This window comes from Lepidochelys kempii, chromosome 21 (assembly GCF_965140265.1).
Source record: "Lepidochelys kempii isolate rLepKem1 chromosome 21, rLepKem1.hap2, whole genome shotgun sequence".
Lineage (NCBI taxonomy): Eukaryota > Metazoa > Chordata > Testudines > Cheloniidae > Lepidochelys > Lepidochelys kempii.
In genome coordinates, this window is record NC_133276.1 from 18,604,025 (window position 1) to 18,624,854 (window position 20,830).

Here is a 20,830-nt window from a genome sequence, read left to right on the forward strand (position 1 = left end):
GGAAGGGGACAAACTTGTGGGGAAGGAGGCAGAAGAGTCTGTTCCCACCAAAGCGCACTCCCCTCCAGAGACTGGAATAGAACCCACAATTTCTGAATCTTGCCATTCCTCTGCTGTTGACAATTTGTTGAACCTAGCGGTAAATTCTCATCTCCCTCTAGTGCTGACACATATAGAGGATGACAGTCTACTACTGCTCTCAACTACTCCCTTAGCTCAAGCAGTGGAGGTCTGTGCAGTGGATCTGAAGGTTCCAACCAGCTAATAAACCATGTGTGTCAATATGTGCATGTGGGAGTTCTGTTTTGTAGTTTGCTTTGAAGAAAAAACAAACACCCTAGGAGATAACATTCTTTTAACATTTTTTTTGGTTTAAGGTTGCAAAGTCAAGCACATCTAGATTGGGGCTCACTGGAAGGGAAATTCTAATTGGAGAAATGAAAGGTGTTAGGAATTGGGTTAAATGTGAGCAGACATCCTGGGTATATTCACCACTAGATTTAGAACTCCTAGGAAAGGCTAGGGTCCTTTTTTATTTGGGATTACTTGGTGCGCTCATACCTTTCCTTCCCTTTGAAGGATTTTATGAGATTAAAACTGTGTATAAAGTATAAACTAAACTTTAATTGCAGCTTTACTTTTGGGAAAGCTTTTATATTTGGGTGTGTTTTATATGGGAAGAGTAATACATTTCTGCATGTTGTGCTCTGTCTCCTTTATAATTGAAAGGAATCCAAATGTGCATGTTTTGAAATCACACTCAGGTACTTCCCTTAAACCTGATGCTAACAACAAAAGAATCTGCTAAACATATCAGAATGTGATGAGAGCAGTTTGAAAACACTATTGTTGTGTGTGATAAGTGATCTCTCTTGCTAAATATCATTATTCTCTGCAGGCAAAAGTTGCCATAAGGGAGCTGTTACCCAATGGCCTGAGAGAATCTATTAGTAAAGTGCGCTCAAGTGTTGCCTATGCAGTTTCAGCCATAGCCCACTGGGACTGGCCTGAGGCTTGGCCCCAGCTTTTCAATTTGTTGATGGAGATGCTGGTCAGTGGTGATCTGAATGCAGTGCATGGAGCCATGAGAGTACTTACAGGTATGTATATATGCATGACAAGACCTGAGCAGTTGTCCTGTTTTTTCCTTGACTTCGATGGTATTGTGCCACATTCCCACTTCTTGAGTGAAGTAAAGAAGCTGGAGCAGAAGTGGGGTGCCTGTGTGGTGCAGGAATTAAAGCCTCCAGCTCAGTCACTGCTAAACTTCCTTGTCATTAAGGCATAGCAGGGGTTCTCAAACTTCATTGCACTGTGACCTCTTCTTACAATAAAAATTACTACATGACCCTAGGAGGGAGGACCAAAGCCTGAGCCCTGCTGCCGTGGATGGAGGGGCCAGAGCCCGAGCCCTGCTGTCCTGGGTGGGGGGAAAGCCCAAGGGCTTCAGCCCCAGGCAGGGAGCTTATATCCTGAGCCTCTCCTCCCAGGCCTGAAGTTCTCGGGCTTGGCTTCGGCTCCAGGCCCAGCAAGTCTAAACCAGCCCTCGCAACCCCTTTAAAATGTGGTCCCAACCCACTTTGGGATCCTGACCCACAGTTTGAGAACTGCTGGCATAGAGGAAAGTATGCTGTGCTAATAGGATACAGCTAGGAAGGAATTTCCATTATAAGATCCTATTTTTCAGGTACCTACAACTTTAATCTGACATTTCTTCTGCTTGTTCTCACTACCTGATGAGGTCTGTGTTTAACCAGACTTTCCAAATATACTAAAATCTGTTTGAAGAAAGATAGTATTCATGAACTAAGGGATTTTTAAAATCTTTTCTCACACAACTCGCTATTTACACTTTAATTGCGCCCTGGATTCCGCCACAGAATTATGCCTTTGGTTTGAACACATTTTGTTTACAAATAAAGTTATACTCTTGGAAAACAATCAGTATCAGATTTTTCTAACTGGTATGAACATGGGTATATGTGGAGCATTGTAAACTTGAAATGAGTTTCAAGCACTAGATACTGAGTATCGTTGGAGAAAACCAAATGCAAAAACTGTCAAGGCAACATTAATATTCAATTCTACTCTGAAAAGTGACTTTGGAAATAATATTATGAAGTGGTCTCTGTTTATGCTGGAGACATGCATGTTGAATGTGCTCAAGTTTTATAAGTAAAAACATATTTATAATTGCCAGTTCTACAAATTCACCTTGGATCAAAGAGTTCAGTGGTTTTTCCATTATATGTGTTGTTACAAGTAATAAAGGTTCTATAGGTGAAAATCTCCCTTCAGCAACACCAGGACATCTCATTGTTTTCACTGGGTTGAATTGGTATAATTGATTTGGAACTCAACAAAGCATTTTGTTGATATACAAAACTAAGTGCAGATTCCATTAGTTGTTGTGAGTGGGCTCCCAAGACTAACAGGAGTAAAAATCCGCAACAAATTTACTTTTATCACAAAAGTAAGCAGGTATTTTGAATACATCCAGGAAACAGATTGGAGAAGGAGACATTTTGTAGTCTTTTTCAGAGTAAAGCTACACTTTTATATTTGTGGCACCTTAGAGACTAACAAATTTATTAGAGCATAAGCTTTCGTGGGCTACAGCCCACTTCGTTGGATGCATTGAATGGAACATATAGTAAGATGTATATGTATGTGTGTATATATATGTATATACAGATAAGTTGGAAGTTACCATAGGAACTGTGAGAGGCTAATTACTTAAGATGAGCTATTATCAGCAGGAGAAAAAAAACTTTTGTAGTGATAATCAAGATGGCCCATTTAGACAGTTGACAAGAAGGTGTGAGGATACTTAAGGAAATAGATTCAATATGTGTAATGACCCAACCACTCCCAGTCTCTATTCAAACCCAAGTTAATGGTATCTAGTTTGCATATTAATTCAAGCTCAGCAGTTTCTCGTTGGAGTCTGTTTTTGAAGCTTTTCTGTTGCAAAATTGCCACCCTTAAATCTTGTACTGAGTGGCCAGAGAGGTTGAAGTGTTCTCCTACCAGTTTTTGAATGGTATGATGCCCGATGTCAGATTTGTGTCCATTTATTCTTTTGCGTATTGAATAAATGCTCAAATAAATTGGTTAATCTCGAAGGTGCCACAAGTACTCCTTTTCTTTTTGCGAATACAGACTAACACGGCTGTTACTCTGAAACGTTCAAAAACTGGTAGGAGAACACTTCAACCTCTCTGGCCACTCAGTAAAAGATTTAAGGGTGGCAATTTTGCAACAGAAAAGCTTCAAAAACAGACTCCAACGAGAAACTGCTGAGCTTGAATTAATATGCAAACTAGATACCATTAACTTGGGTTTGAATAGAGACTGGGAGTGGTTGGGTCATTACACATATTGAATCTATTTCCTTAAGTATCCTCACACCTTCTTGTCAACTGTCTAAATGGGCCATCTTGATTATCACTACAAAAGTTTTTTTTCTCCTGCTGATAATAGCTCATCTTAAGTAATTAGCCTCTCACAGTTCCTATGGTAACTTCCAATTTACCTGTGTGTGTGTGTTTTATATAAAATCTCTAATATCTTACTATATGTTCCATTCTATGCATCCGATGAAGTGGGCTGTAGCCCACGAAAGCTTATGCTCTAATAAATTTGTTAGCTTCTAAGGTGCCACAAGTACTCCTGTTCTTTTTGCGAATACAGACTAACACGGCTGCTACTCTGAAACTTTTATATTTGAGATTTTTAAATTAAAGTTAGAAAAATGGAAATCCCTGCGCAAGTATGAATGTGGCCTTGTAATTTTCATTACTTTATAATGCTGGATCCAATAACTTTATGCATTTAATGTAATCTAAATTGCAAAAGCTATTAATTCAGCATTAAGGTTGTACAGTGAAAAGCAGAGCTGGTAGGCACATATGCACTATTCCTGTTTTTCTTGCTATATGAATAATATATCCCAGCTAAAAGCTATGGTAAACTAGGTTAAGGTGGAGATATCAGTTTACACGTCAGTAATTTAAGGTTAAAAATATTTCAGCTATTACCAACTTAGGAAATTCAGCATTACCAATTTAGGAAAACAAGCATTACTAATTTATGAAATTTAGAGTTGTTTAACTTGAAAGAAATCCCTGCGGTGACACCAAGCAATAATGGCACAATTATGATTAGTGCATAATAGTGTTTGTAGTTCCAGATTAAACTGATTCTTAAAACACTAATTTTTTTCCCTTTTTTTGCTCATGGTATCATTACAGGGCAAAGTTTGAGGTAGTTCATTTCCATACTTTAACATGTTTTGATTTCTTTGAGGTTAATTACAATATTCCTATAATATTTTTGACCTTAAATCACTGATACGTACTCAACCTTAACTCCAGTTTAACAGAAAGAAAAGGAGTACTTGTGGCACCTTAGAGACTAACCAATTTATTTGAGCATAAGCTTTCTTTGATTAGAACCCACTTCATCAGATGCATGGAGTGAAAATACAGGAGCAGGTATAAATACATCAAAGGATGGGGGTTGCTTTAACAAGTGTGAGGTCAGTCTAATGAGATAAATCAATTAACAGCAGGATACCAAGGGAGGAAAAATAACTTTTGAAGTGGTAATGAGAGAGGCCCATTACAGACACTTGACAAGAAGGTGCGAGTAACAGTAGGGAGAAATTAGTCTCTAAGGTGCCACAAGTACTCCTTTTCTTTTTGCGAATACAGACTAACACGGCTGTTACTCTGAAACCTGTCAGTTTAACAGAGTTATCTAGGAATTTATTTCTTTAAATGATCAAAGGTGTCATACATGAACACTAAACAAGAAACCCAAAGATACTGCTGAGATTTGTAATGACTTTAAGATAAGTAGTATGAACCTTAAATTTTCTTTTAAATCTGAGTGCCATATTCACCAGTACACTCTGGCTTTTTTCCCTTAAGGGGCAGTTCAGTGCAGCCAGAAAGTACTGGCCAGTTTTTCCTAGTTTCTAACCCCTGTAATTCTCTGGTGTATGCACACCCTAACTTCCCCCTCTCTATTTCTCCACATTTCCCCCAATTTGTACACACCCCAGCTTTCCCTTTCTCCTGGCCCCAAGGGTTTCCCTGCCCATCACGCTGTTTCATTACTTGTAGAGTTGATCTAGTGGAAGGGGTAGTTTTAAAAACAATTTTGGGGTGATTGGTCATTTTTGCTGCTATTTTTCATAATTGAAAATTTTTTTGCAACGGGGCTGCCAAATGTTCTTTTACGGAAATCTCTATAAAGAATTGTAATATCTGTCAATGCCTACCACTTCCCATTGCCCTCAAAACCAATGAAAACTGGTGGTTATAATGGAAACTATTTAGCAGCCTTAACTCCATTGGATACTGTTGGTGCCGGCTAGAATATTAAAATATTCATTATAGTGACTCATGCCTAGCACCATAGCATCTAGGTGCTTATTTACAAAATATAGCAGCACAAATTATATAAATCCAGGGCTGGCTGATCATTGGTGCGAAGCCTCACCAGTAATGTCCTATCTGTCATGTGGCTAATCACTGCTGGGCGTAGTACCTCTTGCTGACACGGGGAGTATCTATGAGGCTGAAGCTGCTCCATCCTTTGGAAGTTGCTGTACATCTTTCTATCATTGGGGGAGCTTTGGCCTGGCAGCAGAGGGAGAAGGGACAAGGCATGGAGTACAGGCTTCTGTGGGGTTATCTCCAGATAGCAACAGTATAGGGCTGTTTGCACATGCCCCTGCTGACCCTGGAACATCCATTTTCCACATGGAAAATATGAGCTACTTCAAAAGGGGATTTGGTGCAGAATGTTATCTGCAGCCTCAGCACTAATTTTGGATACCAACTGCTACTGTATTAAATAATGGGGAGCATTAATCAAAACTATTGTCAAAAATGTTAGCAGCTCACATGTTAGATGTGTAGTCTTTAAGGCCAGAAGGGACCATCATGATCATCTAGTCTGACCCATCTGCACATCGCAGGCCATAGAACCTCACCCACCCCCTCCTTTAATAGGCCCATAACTTCTGGCTTAGTTACTGAAGTCCTCAAATCTTGATTTAAAGACCTCAAGTTACAGAGAATCCATGATTTACTCCAGTTCAAACCAGCAAGTGACTCGTGCCCCACACTGCAGAGGAAGGTGAAAAACTTGGGTTACTGCCAGTCTGACTTGGGGGGAAATCACTTTTCAACCCCAAATATGGCTATTAGTTAGACCCTGAACATGTGGGTGAGACCCACCAATTAGATACCTGAGAGAGAATTCTATGTAGTAAGTCAGAGCCCTCCCCATCTAGTGTCCCGTCTCTGGTCATTGGAGATATTGCTTAGTGGCAGTTGCCATATGCCACTGTAGGCAACCTCATCATACCATTTCCTCCATAAACGTATCAAGTTCAGTCTTAAAACAGGTTTGGTTTTTACCCCCACTGCTTCCATTGGAAGGCTATTCCAGAACTTCACTCCTCTGGTGGTTAGAAATTGTTGCCTAATTTCATGTCTAAATTTCTGCCAAGGTCATTAATGAAAATGTTAACTAAGATTGGTCCCAAGACTGATCCTTGAGGAACTCCATTAATAAACTTCCTCCAGCCTGACGGTTCACCGTTCAGCATGACCAGTTTTACTCTCCCCTTCAACAAGTTCCTTTGCTATCTTTTGATTCTCATATTAATCCCCATCTTCTCCAAGTTAACTAACTTCCCATGTGGAACTGTATCAAATGCTTTAGTGAAATCCAGGCAGATGGCATGTACTACATTTACTTTGTCTAGAAAATCAGTTATCTCAAAGAAGGAGATGGGGTTGGTCTGGCACAATCTACCTTTTGTAAAACCATGCTGTATTTTATCCCCATTACCGTTTACCTCTGTGTTCTTAACTACTCCTTCAAAATTTGTTCTAAGATCTTGCATACAATTGAGGTCACACTAATGGGGCTGTAGTTTCCTAAATCACATTTTTTTTTTCTTCCTTTCTCTAAAGAAGGGACTGTAGTTGCAGTTCTCCTGTCATAGGGTACGACACCCCACATTTATGGATTCATAAAAGATACTTCCTATTGGGATTGCAATTCCATGTGCCAGCTCCTCTAATATTCTTGGGTGGAGATTATCCAGGCTTCCCAATTTAGTCCCATTCATAGAATCATAGAATGTCAGGGTTGGAAGGGACCTCAGGAGGTCATTTAGTCTAACCCCCTGCTCAAAGCAGGACCAATCCCTAACTAAGTCATCCCGGCCAAGGCTTTGTCAAGCCTGATCTTAAAAACTTCTAAGGAAGGGGATTCCACCACCTCCCTAGGTAATGCATTCCAGTGTTTCACCACCCTCCTAGTGAAAAAGTTTTTCCTAATATCCAACCTAAACCTCCCCCACTGCAACTTGAGACCATTACTCCTTGTTCTGTCATCTGCTACCACTGAGAACAGTCTAGAGCCATCCTCTTTGGAACCACCTCTCAGGTAGTTGAAAGCAGCTATCAAATCCCCCCTCATTCTTCTCTTCCGCAGACTAAACAATTCCAGTTCCCTCAGCCTCTCCTCATAAGTCATGTGTTCCAGTCCCCTAATCATTTTTGTTGCCCTCTCCTGGATGTTTTCCAATTTTTCCACATCCTTCTTGTAGAGTGGGGCCCAAAACTGGACACAGTACTCCATATGAGGCCTCACCAATGTCGAATAGAGGAAGAACAATCATGGGTGGGTAGAAAGCTGGCTAGATTGTCGGGCTCAACGGGTAGTGATCAATGGCTCCATGTCTAGTTGGCAGCCGGTATCAAGTGGAGTACCCCAAGGGTCGGTCCTGGGGCCGGTTTTGTTCAATATCTTCATAAATGATCTGGAGGATGGTGTGGATTGCACTCTCAGCAAATTTGCAGATGATACTAAACTGGGAGGAGTGGTAGAGACGCTGGAGGGGAGGCATAGGATACAGAAGGACCTAGACAAATTGGAGGATTGGGCCAAAAGAAATCTGATGAGGTTCAACAAGGATAAGTGCAGGGTCCTGCACTTAGGACGGAAGAACCCAATGCACCGCTACACACTAGGGACCGAATGGCTAGGCAGCAGTTCTGCGGAAAAGGACCTAGGGGTGACAGTGGACGAGAAGCTGGATATGAGTCAGCAGTGTGCCCTTGTTGCCAAGAAGGCCAGTGGCATTTTGGGATGTATAAGTAGGGGCATAGCGAGCAGATCGAGGGACGTGATCGTTCCCCTCTATTCGACATTGGTGAGGCCTCATCTGGAGTACTGTGTCCAGTTTTGGGCCCCACACTTCAAGAAGGATGTGGATAAATTGGAGAGAGTCCAGCGAAGGGCAACAAAAATGATTAGGGGTCTGGAACACATGAGTTATGAGGAGAGGCTGAGGGAGCTGGGATTGTTTAGCCTGCAGAAGAGAAGAATGAGGGGGGATTTGATAGCTGCTTTCAACTACCTGAAAGGGGGTTCCAAAGAGGATGGCTCTAGACTGTTCTCAATGGTAGCAGATGACAGAACGAGGAGTAATGGTCTCAAGTTGCAGTGGGGGAGGTTTAGATTGGATATTAGGAAAAACTTTTTCACTAAGAGGGTGGTGAAACACTGGAATGTGTTACCTAGGGAGGTGGTAGAATCTCCTTCCTTAGAGGTTTTTAAGGTCAGGCTTGAGAAAGCCCTGGCTGGGATGATTTAACTGGGAATTGGTCCTGCTTCGAGCAGGGGGTTGGACTAGATGACCTTCTGGGGTCCCTTCCAACCCTGATATTCTATGATTCTATGTCCCTCGATCTGCTGGCAATGCCCCTGCTTATACAGCCCCAAATGCCATTGGCCTTCTTGGCAACAAGGGCACACTGTTGACTCATATTCAGCTTCTTGTCCACTGTAACCCCTAGGTTCTTTTCTGCATGACTGCTGCCTAGCCATTCGGTCCCTAGTCCGTAGCAGTACATGGGATTCTTCCATCCTAAGTGCAGGACTCTGCACTTGTCCTTGTTGAACCTCATCAGATTCTTTTGGCCCAATCCTCTAATTTGCCTAGGGCTGTCTGTATCCTATCCCTACCCTCCAGCGTATCTACCACTCATCCCAGTTTAGTGTCATCTGCAAACTTGCTGAGGGTGTAATCCACACCATCCTCCAGAACATTAATGAAGATATTGAATAAAACCGGCGCCAGGACTGACCCTTGGGGCACTCCACTTGCTACCGGCTGCCAACTAGACATGGAGCCATTGATCACTACCCGTTGAGCCCGACAATCTTGCCAGCTTTCTATCCACCTTATAGTCCATTCATCAGCCCATACTTCTTTAACTTGCTGGCAAGAATACTGTGACTGTGTCAAAAGCTTTGCTAAAGTCAAGGAACAACACGTCCACTGCTTTCCCCTCATCCACAGAGCCAGTTATCTCATCATAGAAGGCAATTATATTAGTCAGGCATGACTTGTCCTTGGTGAATCCATGCTGACTGTTCCTGATCACTTTCCTCTCCTCTAAGTGCTTCAGAATTGATTCCTTGAGGACCTGCTCCATGATTTTTCCAGGGACTGAGGTGAGGCTGGCTGGCCTGTAGTTCCCCGGATCCTCCTCCTTCCCTATTTTAAAGATGGGTACTACATTAGCCTTTTTCCAGTCATCCGGGACCTCCCCCGATTGCCATGAGTTTTGAAAGATAATGGCCAATGGCTCTGCAATCACATCCGCCAACTCCTTTAGCACTCTCAGATGCAGCGCATCCGGCCCCATGGACTTGTGTTCATCCAGCTTTTCTAAATAGTCCCGAACCACTTCTTTCTCCACAGAGGACTGGTCACCTCCTCCCCATGCTGTGCTGCCCAGTGCAGCAGTCTGTGAGCTGATATTGTTCGTGAAGACAAAGGCAAAACAAAAGCATTGAGTACTTCAGCTTTTTCCACATCCTCTGTCACTAGGTTGCCTCCCTCATTCAGTAAAGGGCCCACACTTTCCTCGACTTTCTTCTTGTTGCTAACATACCTGAAGAAACCCTTCTTGTTACTCTTAACATCTCTTGCTGGCTGCAACTCCAGGTGTGATTTGGCCTTCCTGATTTCACTCCTGTATGCCCGACCAATATTTTTATACTCTTCCCTGGTCATTTGTCCAATCTTCCACTTCTTGTAAGCTTCTTCCATTAGATTGTTTGAGTTTGGCGTCCACCTCAGATGTGGTAATTTATTCTTTCATATCCTCATTCCCATTACCACCCTTCTGCTGCCCCCAAGCTCCTCATTTTCCTTAGTAAAAAATGAAGCAAAGCATTTGTTCAGATGTTGGACTGTACCGAGATTATCTTTAATTGCCACCCTGTCCTCAGCGCCTAGCGGTCTCACCTTTCCTTGCTTTCTTTTTATTTACAGGGCTAAAGAAATCTTTACTGTTTTTAATTTCCTATGTAAGCGCTAGCTCTGCTTGCCTTTTGGCAGTTCTCACTTTTTCCTTATGCTTTCTGATCTCAAGGGTATGTCTACACTTCCGTTAAAAACCTTCAGGTGGCCCATGCAAGCTCACTCAGACTTGCAGGGCTGCAACCTAAGCTCTGGGACCCTCCCATCTCATAGGGTTCTAGAGCCCAGGCTCCCATCTGAACGCAAACATCTACACTGTCATTAAATAGCCCCTTAGCCTGAGCCGTGTGAGCCTAGTCAACTGGCACGGGCCAGATGTGGGTTTTTAATTGCAGTGTAGAAACACCCCCAAGAGAGAGCTTTCCTTGTTGGTCCATTCCTTTTTCCATTCCTTGTGGACTTTCTTCTTGCCCTTAATAATCTGCCTGAAATGCTTGTTCATCCAGTTTAGTCTGCAACTTGTCCCTACAAATTTTTTCCCCCTGCTTGGAATGCAGGCTGCAACTGCAACTTTGATTTAAAGTAATTCCAAGACTCCTCCACATTCTTGAAATCAATGAGCCTGCCTGCAGACCTAGTTTGTAGGGGGGGTTGTGGTACTGCTACCCTTACTTCTGCGTTGCTGCTGGCGGAAGTGCTGCCTTCAGAGCTGGGCAGCTAGAGAGCGGCGGCTGCTGACTGAGGGCCCAGCTCTGAAGGCAGAGCTCCTGCCAGCAGCAGTGCAGAAGTAAGGATGCCATGGCTTGGTATTACCACCCTTACTTCTGCATTGCTGCCTGCGGAGCTGGGCCCTTGGTCAGCAGACGCCACTCTCCAGCCACTGAGCTCTGAAGGCAGCAGCGCAGAAATAAGAGTGGCATGGTAGGATATTGCCATCCTTAGTTCTGCACTGCTGCTGGCGGGGCGCTACCTTCAGAGCTGGGCGCCCAACTAATAGCTGCCTCTCTATGGCCACCCAGTTCTGAAGGCAGCCCAGAAGTAAGGGTGGCAATACCGCAACCCCCCTTAAATAACCTTGTCACCCCCCTGCAACTCCATTTTGGGTCAGGCCCCCCAGTTTGAGAGACGCTGGTCTCCGCTCCTGAAATGTGCATATTATAGGGTAAAAGTACACAAGACCAGATTTCACAGGGGGAGACCAGATTTCATAATCCGTGACACGTTTTTCATGGCCTTGAATTTGGTAGGGCCCTACACACTGGTGTAAATTAAAGTTTAACGAAGAATAAAATCACTTCTATTGTTGAGGCTGAACTGAATTGGAGTGTGAACCTGGGAGATAATGCTCACATGTATGGGGACTCTCCTCTTTACTTGTTTCTCTTCCTAGAGTTTACCCGGGAAGTGACAGACACACAGATGCCACTCGTCGCTCCTGTTATTCTTCCTGAGATGTACAAAATTTTCACAATGGCGGAGGTATGGCAAAGAACTATTTGTCTTCACTGTTAGTGGTACTAACTAAATGACAACATATTGCCGGTTAGTAGGTTAGGGAGGGAGGTGCCTGTTCTGAAGGAATAAAGAAATGTAGATGTAGCTAGATGTCATGTGTTTGAAAGTAATTAAATATTGTGATGACCTACTGAATGCATTAAGAGGGTATTTCAGGTAAGTGAGAATGAGATTGTGTTGGATTCTGATATCTCTCTCTCCTTTTCCTGCAGTTTTGGTTACTACAATGTCTCTTAGGAGTTTTCAGGTTCATTGTTCAGTGTTAAGAAATTAGCTGGTGACTTGTTCAAATTTAGACTGTGCTGAAGAAAGAGAAATCTCTGAAATAAGTGTGTTAAGGATAACATATGAGCATGGTTAATGGTAGTGATTAAACACACTTTCGCTTCCCTGGTATCACCAGCATTTTTCTTGTCACACCTGAGACATATATGTTTTCTAAAAGGTATATGGTATTCGCACCAGATCACGTGCAGTAGAGATCTTCACCACATGTGCCCATATGATCTGTAACATGGAGGAGTTGGAGAAGGTAAGTTTGATTTTCAGTTCATGAGTTCATTGTATATTGCAGGAAATTATTCTGAGCAGGTGTAAAATTAGCATCTGTTTGGAAACTTAGAATATTTATTCTATACTACAGTAATTTTGGGGAGAATGTTATATTTCTCTTATATGCAAAGTGGCCGAATCTCTACTTCAAGTGCAAAACTCAATGCAACTGGCTTCTTCACACTTAATTTTAACTCCTAAACTGATCAATAGATTTACTTGGAACTTGTGAGAAAACATTTTCAGGACACAGATTAAGTGCTGTAATTTGGGGAAGAAGGCACCATATGGTCCATTCTGGAGGTCCTCCTCATGGCTGTCACAGTTACTGAGCGAATTGCACCTCTGACTCTTGATCTCTTCCAGTGCACCCCCCTTTAGGTTTTGGGCCTTGGGCGGTCACCTGGGTCCAGGTGGAATCATTCTGTTCTCCCATTGTCAGACCAGGCCCTGGGTTGCAATCCCCTAGTACTAACTGTGATTACCTCTGCAGGTTTGACTTAAGTTCAGACCCTGCAGTTCTGCTCTCAGGGATAAGAGAGAGCCTCCTTAAGGCAAAGTATTATTTATTTAGAGGAAGGGATTTCTCTGAAATATTTATCTTAAAAACAGTAAAACAGACTACATATATCTAGCTTTTCCCTGAGACTTACCATTCCCAGGCTCTGAGAAAGCCCATGTCTTCAGGTTCCTTCAGCGGAGTCTCTGTCTCCCCCCCCCCCATACCCCCCCATCAGTCTGTCTTTCTAAAAGCTTGTCCCATTGCCTTTCAGGTGTGCTGGGGTGTTCTTATTTAGATTTCTTGTGCTGCTTTCTTGAGTATGGAACTAATAACGAGGATGTTGAATACTGCTTTAAGTTTCAGAGTAACAGCCGTGTTAGTCTGTATTCGCAAAAAGAAAAGGAGTACTTGTGGCACCTTAGAGACTAACCAATGTATTTGAGCATGAGCTTTTGTGAGCTACAGCTCACTTCATTGGATGCATACTGTGGAAAATACAGAAGATGTTTGCTTTTATACACACAAATCATGAAAAAATGGGTGTTTATCACTACAAAAGGTTTTCTCTCCCCCCACCCCACTCTCCTGTTGGTAATAGCTTATCTAAAGTGATCACTCTCCTTACAATGTGTATGATAATCAAGGTGGGCCATTTCCAGCACAAATTCAGAGTTTAATAAGAACGTCTGGGGGGGAGGGGGTGTGTTAGGAAAACAAGGAGAAATAGGTTTCCTTGCATAATGACTTAGCCACTCCCAGTCTCTATTCAAGCCTAAGTTAATTGTATCCAATTTGCAAATGAATTCCAATTCAGCAGTCTCTCACTGGAGTCTGGATTTGAATGCCCCTCTGCCATGTACATTGGTCAAACTGGACAGTCTCTATGTAAAAGAATAAATGGACACAAATCAGATGTCAAGAATTATAACATTCATAAACCAGTCGGAGAACACTTCAATCTCTCTGGTCACGCGATTACAGACATGAAAGTTGCCATATTACAACAGAAAAACTTCAAATCCAGACTTCAGCGAGAGACTGCTGAATTGGAATTCATTTGCAAATTGGATACAATTAACTTAGGCTTGAATAGAGACTGGGAATGGCTAATTCATTATGCAAGGTAACCTATTTCCCCTTGTTTTCCTACCCCCCCCCTCCTCAGACATTCTTGTTAAACCCTGGATTTGTGCTAGAAATGGCCCACCTTGATTATCATACACATTGTAAGGAGAGTGATCACTTTAGATAAGCTATTACCAGCAGGAGAGTGGGGTGGGGGGAGAGAAAACCTTTTGTAGTGATAAACACCCATTTTTTTCATGATTTGTGTGTATAAAAGCAAACATCTTCTGTATTTTCCACAGTATGCATCCAATGAAGTGAGCTGTAGCTCACGAAAGCTTATGCTCAAATAAATTGGTTAGTCTCTAAGGTGCCACAAGTACTGCTTTAAGTGTGGAACTTAACTGTCTTTCTTACGGAGTCACAACCAGTGCCTTTATAATATTGCGTAAGTTTTGATGTGTCTGATTTTTCTTACTTTGTCCAAAGTGCAGACTTTAATCTTGCTCCACCTAGCACCATTTACAGCCAAAATGCAAATTGCAACCAAAATGCTTTTTGTATATATTACCCAGAGAAATCAACACAGCAATTCTCATGCCAGCTTTTATTACTTAAGACAGTTTTTGAAAAGCTTGCTCTGCTTTGCAATTGTTGCTGGCTTCCAAACTGAAAAGCCAGTCAGTTTGACAGTCATTGTGAAGAGGCACCCCCGGAAGCTGCATGTGAGTCCTCAATGCACAGCAGTTGTCATCAGCCTCTACTTTGTTTTGGGGCAACATAACGGTATGATTTCCATTGCTGTCTGTGAGCTTCAGCTTTTAATAGTGTGCATGTAAATTTACCAGTTATTGTAGACTGTCTTTTTGTTCTGTTTGTACAGCGCCTGGCACAGTGGTGTCCTGGTCCATGTCTGAGACGCCCAAGTGCTATGGTAATACTAATGTATAGAATTCAATACTACTTGTATTTGTTGTGACTAGGGTGCAGCCAAAGTCCTGATCTTTCCTGTAGTGCAGCAGTTCACAGAGGCCTTTGTTCAGGCCCTACAGATGCCTGATGGGCCTACATCGGACAGTGGATTTAAAATGGAGGTCTTAAAGGTAAGCACATAGTGTGGTACAGTAATTAATACCCACATGTATGTTGTCTTAACACGGAGACAGAAAAACAAGGCTAATGTCGTCCTTGTTGGCATTACACATTTTGAGTTGCAGAGTGCTGTGACTCCAACAACTTGCAATGTTAACATGAGCCATTTTGTCTGAATGAGTTGTAGATGCGTATGGTTAGCTGTCTTTGTCAGCTGTGGACTCAGGTGTGTGTGCGCATGCATGCACATGAGAGAGCTGTAGCTTGTCTCTATGATGGCAGACAAATAGGTGGTGGGATTCTAATTTTGTTAGCTGGTATTTGGTGTATTCTAACTGGGAATGTCTGTTTTTGATTAAGGTGATTTGAATCTTCACAAATATTTTGAATCTTCACAAATGTACACAGTGTATCTTGACAGCTTTTTGATTACAGTCAGGACCCTGTGTGTTCCATGATTCCAAGGCTGTGGTATTCATTTCTTGCTGCAGAATTATGCTACAGAATGTTTTAATTTAAAAAAAAATCTGGTCCTTATGGTTGCAAAGGGAACAGTGAAAATGTGAACCGAGTGTCAACTGATGGTGTTTTCTTCCTGAGTTTTCAGATAGCTTGGATCCAGTACCTTTTAGAAATCTGACCTGCCTCACTCTTCTCAGTCAGAAGAACCCTGTGGATTCTGTGGTTTATGGTCTGGATAAATTGGCATCTTTCCAAGATGCTGTGGAAGTTGCAATTTTGTTGTTTTGGGCGTTGGACATTTTGTGTCTCAGCCCTGCCAAGACTTGTCTGTACCTTTATTATTTAACCTTTATATTGCACTAATGCCTAAACTAGGGTGAGGGCCTTCTTCGGTTCTCCATGTTTCCACACAAGAACGAGTTAACTGGATTACAGTGCATTCTTTCTGCATTGTTTCATAGAGCCAAGCTGGTTTGAATAAGGGAGTCAAAGTAAGAATCCAGCTGTAGCTTTATAGCAGGGCAAGAATTAGAAGAGTAGGCTGTGCTGCCTAGAGAGCAACGTAACAGCCAAGGTTTGGAGAGCCAAAAGTATGAGCTGCTGAAACTAACTCAGAGCTCCCTCAGTGGAGAGAAGGTTCTGAGCTGGGGTTCTTGGACAATATTGCAAATGCTGAGCAGGCTGCCTGGAGAACATAATGCAATACAAGTGTCAATGACTTCTACTCAGTCTCTGAGCCTCAGGAGCGTGTGTTCAGAGATGTGGAGGAATGTTACAGAATTTCCATGTTCTTAATCATGGAGCCTGTGCATTGTCATAGCTGTCATATAGCAAATGCAGAGGAAATGGTGACACTCAGCAGTAGTGCGAACGATTATGAATCCGGAATATTCTGTACAGCTGCTCTTAATTTGTGTAAGGCTCCAATTCAAGAAAATACTTATGCTAGAGCAGGGGTGGGCAAACGTTTTGGCCTGAGGGCCACATTACGGTTCTGAATCTGTATGGAGGGCTGGGTAGGGAAGGCTGTGCCTCCCCAAAGAGCCTGGCCCCTGCCCCATATCCGCCCCTTCACACTTCCTGCCCCCTTCAGAACCCCTGACCCATCCAATCCCACCCTATTCCTTGTCCCCGACTGCCCCCTCCCAGGACTCCACCTCCTATCCAACCCCCCATCCCCTGACTGCCCTGACCCATATCCACACCCCCGCCCCCTGACAGGCCCCACAGGATTTCCACACCTATTCAACCCCCCAATTCCCTGACTCTTCCCCCCCCCCCCCGCCAACCTCCGCCCCATCCAACTGTCCCCTGACTGCCCCCTGGAACCCACTGCCCCTTATCCAACCCCCCCCCCCCCTTTACCATGCCACTCAGAACACCAGGACTGGCAGCCGTGGCCCCCAGCCGGAGCCATCCATGCTGCCGCACAGTCTTGAGCACCGGGGCAGGCCGGGCAGCGCTGCCCGGCAGGAGCTCGCAGCCCCGCCACCCAGAGCACTGGCAGCACGGTAAGCTGAGGCTGCAGGGAGGCGGGGATAGCAGGAGAGGGGCCAAGGGCTAGCCTCCCAGGCTGGGAGCTCAAGGGCTAGGCAGGAGGGTCCTGCGGGCCGGATGTGGCCCATGAGCCGTAGTTTGCCTATCTCTGTGTTAGAGCATTCCTATTCAGGAAACTATTTAAGCCCATGCTTAAGTGCCTTTGTGAGTAGGATTGCTTTCCTGAATCGTGGCCTAAAGCACCTGTGGTCGCCAGTTTAGTTCTAACTAAAGCCATATCCTCTGTGCTACTTGTTAAGGCCCAGTGTATTCCATAGCAAGTGGGACCTACATTCTGTATCAAAGCCCTCTGGTTTATTGTTTTGTTTGAATGATGGTAGCATTTTTAAGCCCTAGCTGAAATTGGAGAACTGTTGTGCTAGATGTTATACAGGTGCATAGTTAGACAGTCCATGCCTTGAAAAGCTTACCGTCTAACTAGGTTAGAGGTGAAGGTTGGGAAGAAGAAAGTACTGGTTTGGATAGTAAATTAAGTTTCTTACCTTTTTTCCCCATTTCCTGTTTTTGGTGTCCTGCAGATCTTTGTACTGACCACATAGCTGCACTGTAGAAATTTGGGGGAAGGGACCGGAGGTGTTGGTAGCTGGCTTGGGGCAGTTATTGATTTTTGCACCTACGGATGTGTGGAGGTGATGTTTGGATTGTGGGTGCATCCGATGAAGTGAGCTGTAGCTCGCGAAAGCTCATGCTCAAATAAATTGGTTAGTCTCTAAGGTGCCACAAGTACTCCTTTTCTTTTTGGGTTAAGCATATTACTTTTCCAGTATTACAGATGGGAAACACTCAGAGGTGGAAGACTGAGTCTTATAGTTGGAGCTATACATTATTTGTGTGCCTTCCAAGAGTGATTAATCTCTGTTTAAATCACAATAGGCCCTATTTAACTTTCAGTATTGCTGTTCCCACAATATTAGGTTTCCACTACAATTTTGATTTAAATCAGTTTACTTTGCACAGTCCACAATTTCGCATACATTTTGAGGTTTGCAACACACTTTTTTTTCCCATTAGTACTTCCCACCTTAATTACGGTAGCTTTGGCAATACAGTACACTCTTGGTATAATGCCCTTCGCAATAGTGTACCTTGGGCTATACCGAACCCCTCCCTAGGTCCCACCTGGAATGGGAGGGGGCAGAGAGCTCCTCCAGCCCCAGGTCTGTGGTGGTGGCAGAGAGGTCTGTGCCCCCGCCGCAGCTGCGGGACAGGAGGAGTTGTTGCGCCCCCACAGCCCCCTTTTGCTTTAACAAATCCCTGAGTACACCAAACAAATAACAAACCTTGGGTTCTAAGCTATTGCGAGTGTGTACTGTATTTGTTCAATTTGTCATTCAAAATTGAACAAACTCATCCAAGCTTGTGACGTTTATATGTTGCTGGGAGACAAACAGTTGTTTAAACACACATTACAGTACTTTGAGGTCAAACAAATGGCAAATCCTGCTAAAAACTGCAAAAAAAAATCAGTGCAAACTGGTATCCCAAGTGGTTGCATAGTGATGGTGGACAGTTGTTTTTTGTACAGCCTGCAATGTCATGTTAGACCATACACATAAGTCTAGTATTAATACTCATTTAAATTCTGATCGGCATCATAATACCAAATACGACGCAGAGACAGATCCGACATCAAAAGCAAAACATCAGACAACTGTCGTATCTGTTTAATTGCAGTACCGATATGCTCAAAAAGTGGTATATTTTGAACTTTTCATGGCATTCTCAAGTGCAAATATACCAATGGAGAAATTATTAACCCAGTGTTAAGGGAGTACATTCAGAAACCAATTCCAAACACAAGTGCTCTTTCTTCTGCTAACAAGCTTTACCACGATTACTTACCTAAAGTGTTTGAAGTACACAGAAAGGAGCTGAAAGAGCTTATGAAAAAAGCTGATTCTATATGCATTGTGTTTGACGAGTCAACAGATGACAAAGATAATTGCATACTGCATGTCATTGCTCTAGTCCACATGAGTGACTTAGAAAAGCTAGAGTCCTTTCTTTTGGATATTTCTGTTCTTAACCTGGTAAATTATTCAGCTGTCACATGCTGTCACTAAGTGCCTGACCTGTTTTGATTTAGACTTCAATAAGGTATCCGGGATAGTGACAGACAGTGCATCATACTGTACTCGTTCATATAATCAGGTTCTACAGGGGCTGCTTCCTAATTCGGTGAACGTAACGTGATATGCATATTGTAAGTCTTGCTAGCAATCAGTGGCATGGTCATTTTTCTAAAGTCGATACATCCACTGCTGCAATGAAAAAAAAAAAGTTTAAACAGGGCCCAGCTCGCAACCTGCATTTCAAGACTGACTTTGCAGGAAAAGCAATTTAATCCTGACCAACTGCCTCTGTGTCTAGAACCATGATGGAATTGGCGGTTTGAAGCAGTTCTTTACCACACTGACTACTGAGAGTTTATTGAAAGTTAAATGCAGATTTCACCTGACACTCAAGTAATGGACAGACTTATCTCACTTTTAAATGTCATGACTTTGCCACTTGACATGCAGTTTATTGCTTGGAATGCCAAATCATTGATGAAAACCATTAAATCTTTTGAGATGTGTTCTGTTTTTAATCCATCAATTGTATAACACTGTAATGGATTTGACACACTGGGCAGACTCCAGTGCAAAAGAAAAGCACTGGAAGATGCAGAGTGGAATGCATTTTTACAAGGCGTATTTAAGAAAATGGCAGACAAACTGAAGGAATACTACTGCAACACTGAGGAGCGTGTTGCCAAACCAGCTCGATGAGGACCAAATTTCATGCAGCACAGACTGTCATTTATGAAAGCAGTTTGGGTATTTGATGTGAAACAAGTGAATGTTATCAGAGCAGGTGCTCCCTCTGGAGGAAATCCCTGTTTGGCCGTGAAGCTAAAGCACAGCTTTTTTGCAAGTGAATGTGCATTAAATGATCTTGGAAAGTTTTGGGATTCACCTGCAATTCTACAGTGTTTTCCATAGTTAGTCGTAGCTTTGCTATCTCTGCTACCAATCTTGCCTAATTCTGTGCATGCTGAATGTTCAGGATCTCGGTATGGACAAATCTTCACAAAACAAAGATGGTCTGAAGGAGACCACTGTAGCGGGTTTTACTGCACTAACATTGAATGCCTGTAAAATGTAAAAGGCTAAAGTGATTGGACTCGATTTCTACAGCAGTGGTGTTAAGACTCTGTCTTCTGAATTTTACATTGTACCACTTTGTACCACGGACACTTTTTTGAATGACTGCAAGGAAAACATCAGCTTATCAAAAAAAAAAATTCACAGGCATAACACAATACTTAATGGTTTATATTGTTCCAGCATATATTTCTTAAACAAATAGGTCTATTCTGGCTTTTCCAAATTATCACAATTAATAAAGGTCCATTATTATTTTTCCACTATTTTCCATGTCTTGTCCACAGCTCAGCCACAATTCTGTGACAATTGTCCTGCAGTTCAAGTACCCATGATCTAATTATACCTGTACTTCCCCTTAGACAGTCTGGTCTACTAAAAAACAAAATTGTCTCTTCATTACTGTCTTCCCTCCTGTTGTTCTCTTTGGGAAAGTGAAGTTGGAGTAGGAAGGTTTATGCTTAGTTTTTGAAATCGGTGACATTTGTGGAAACTCTAATATCCAGTAATGGTTATGGTGTCGAATGACACAAGCAGATCACAAGGTTGCACACAGCTGCACCAAGGTGACAGGGCCAGGAATAGAACACAGAACTTCTGATTCCCATCCCTGTTTCTGTACTTCGGGGTTATTTG

General features: G+C 42.8%; 1 protein-coding gene across 6 annotated transcripts in view; it reads left to right on the forward strand.

The window, feature by feature from the left end:
• IPO9 (importin 9) overlaps positions 1–20,830 on the forward strand; it is a 204,263-nt gene that overhangs the window by 51,470 nt on the left and 131,963 nt on the right. For 5 of the 6 annotated variants that reach the window (XM_073320215.1, XM_073320210.1, XM_073320212.1 and 2 more), the window contains exons 4-7: positions 899–1,100; positions 11,694–11,782; positions 12,264–12,350; positions 14,921–15,040. In XM_073320215.1, coding sequence (XP_073176316.1) covers positions 899–1,100; positions 11,694–11,782; positions 12,264–12,350; positions 14,921–15,040 — 498 coding nt within the window. The remainder of the gene's footprint in view (positions 1–898; positions 1,101–11,693; positions 11,783–12,263; positions 12,351–14,920; positions 15,041–20,830) is intronic. The other variant, XM_073320211.1, reaches the window with a different exon arrangement.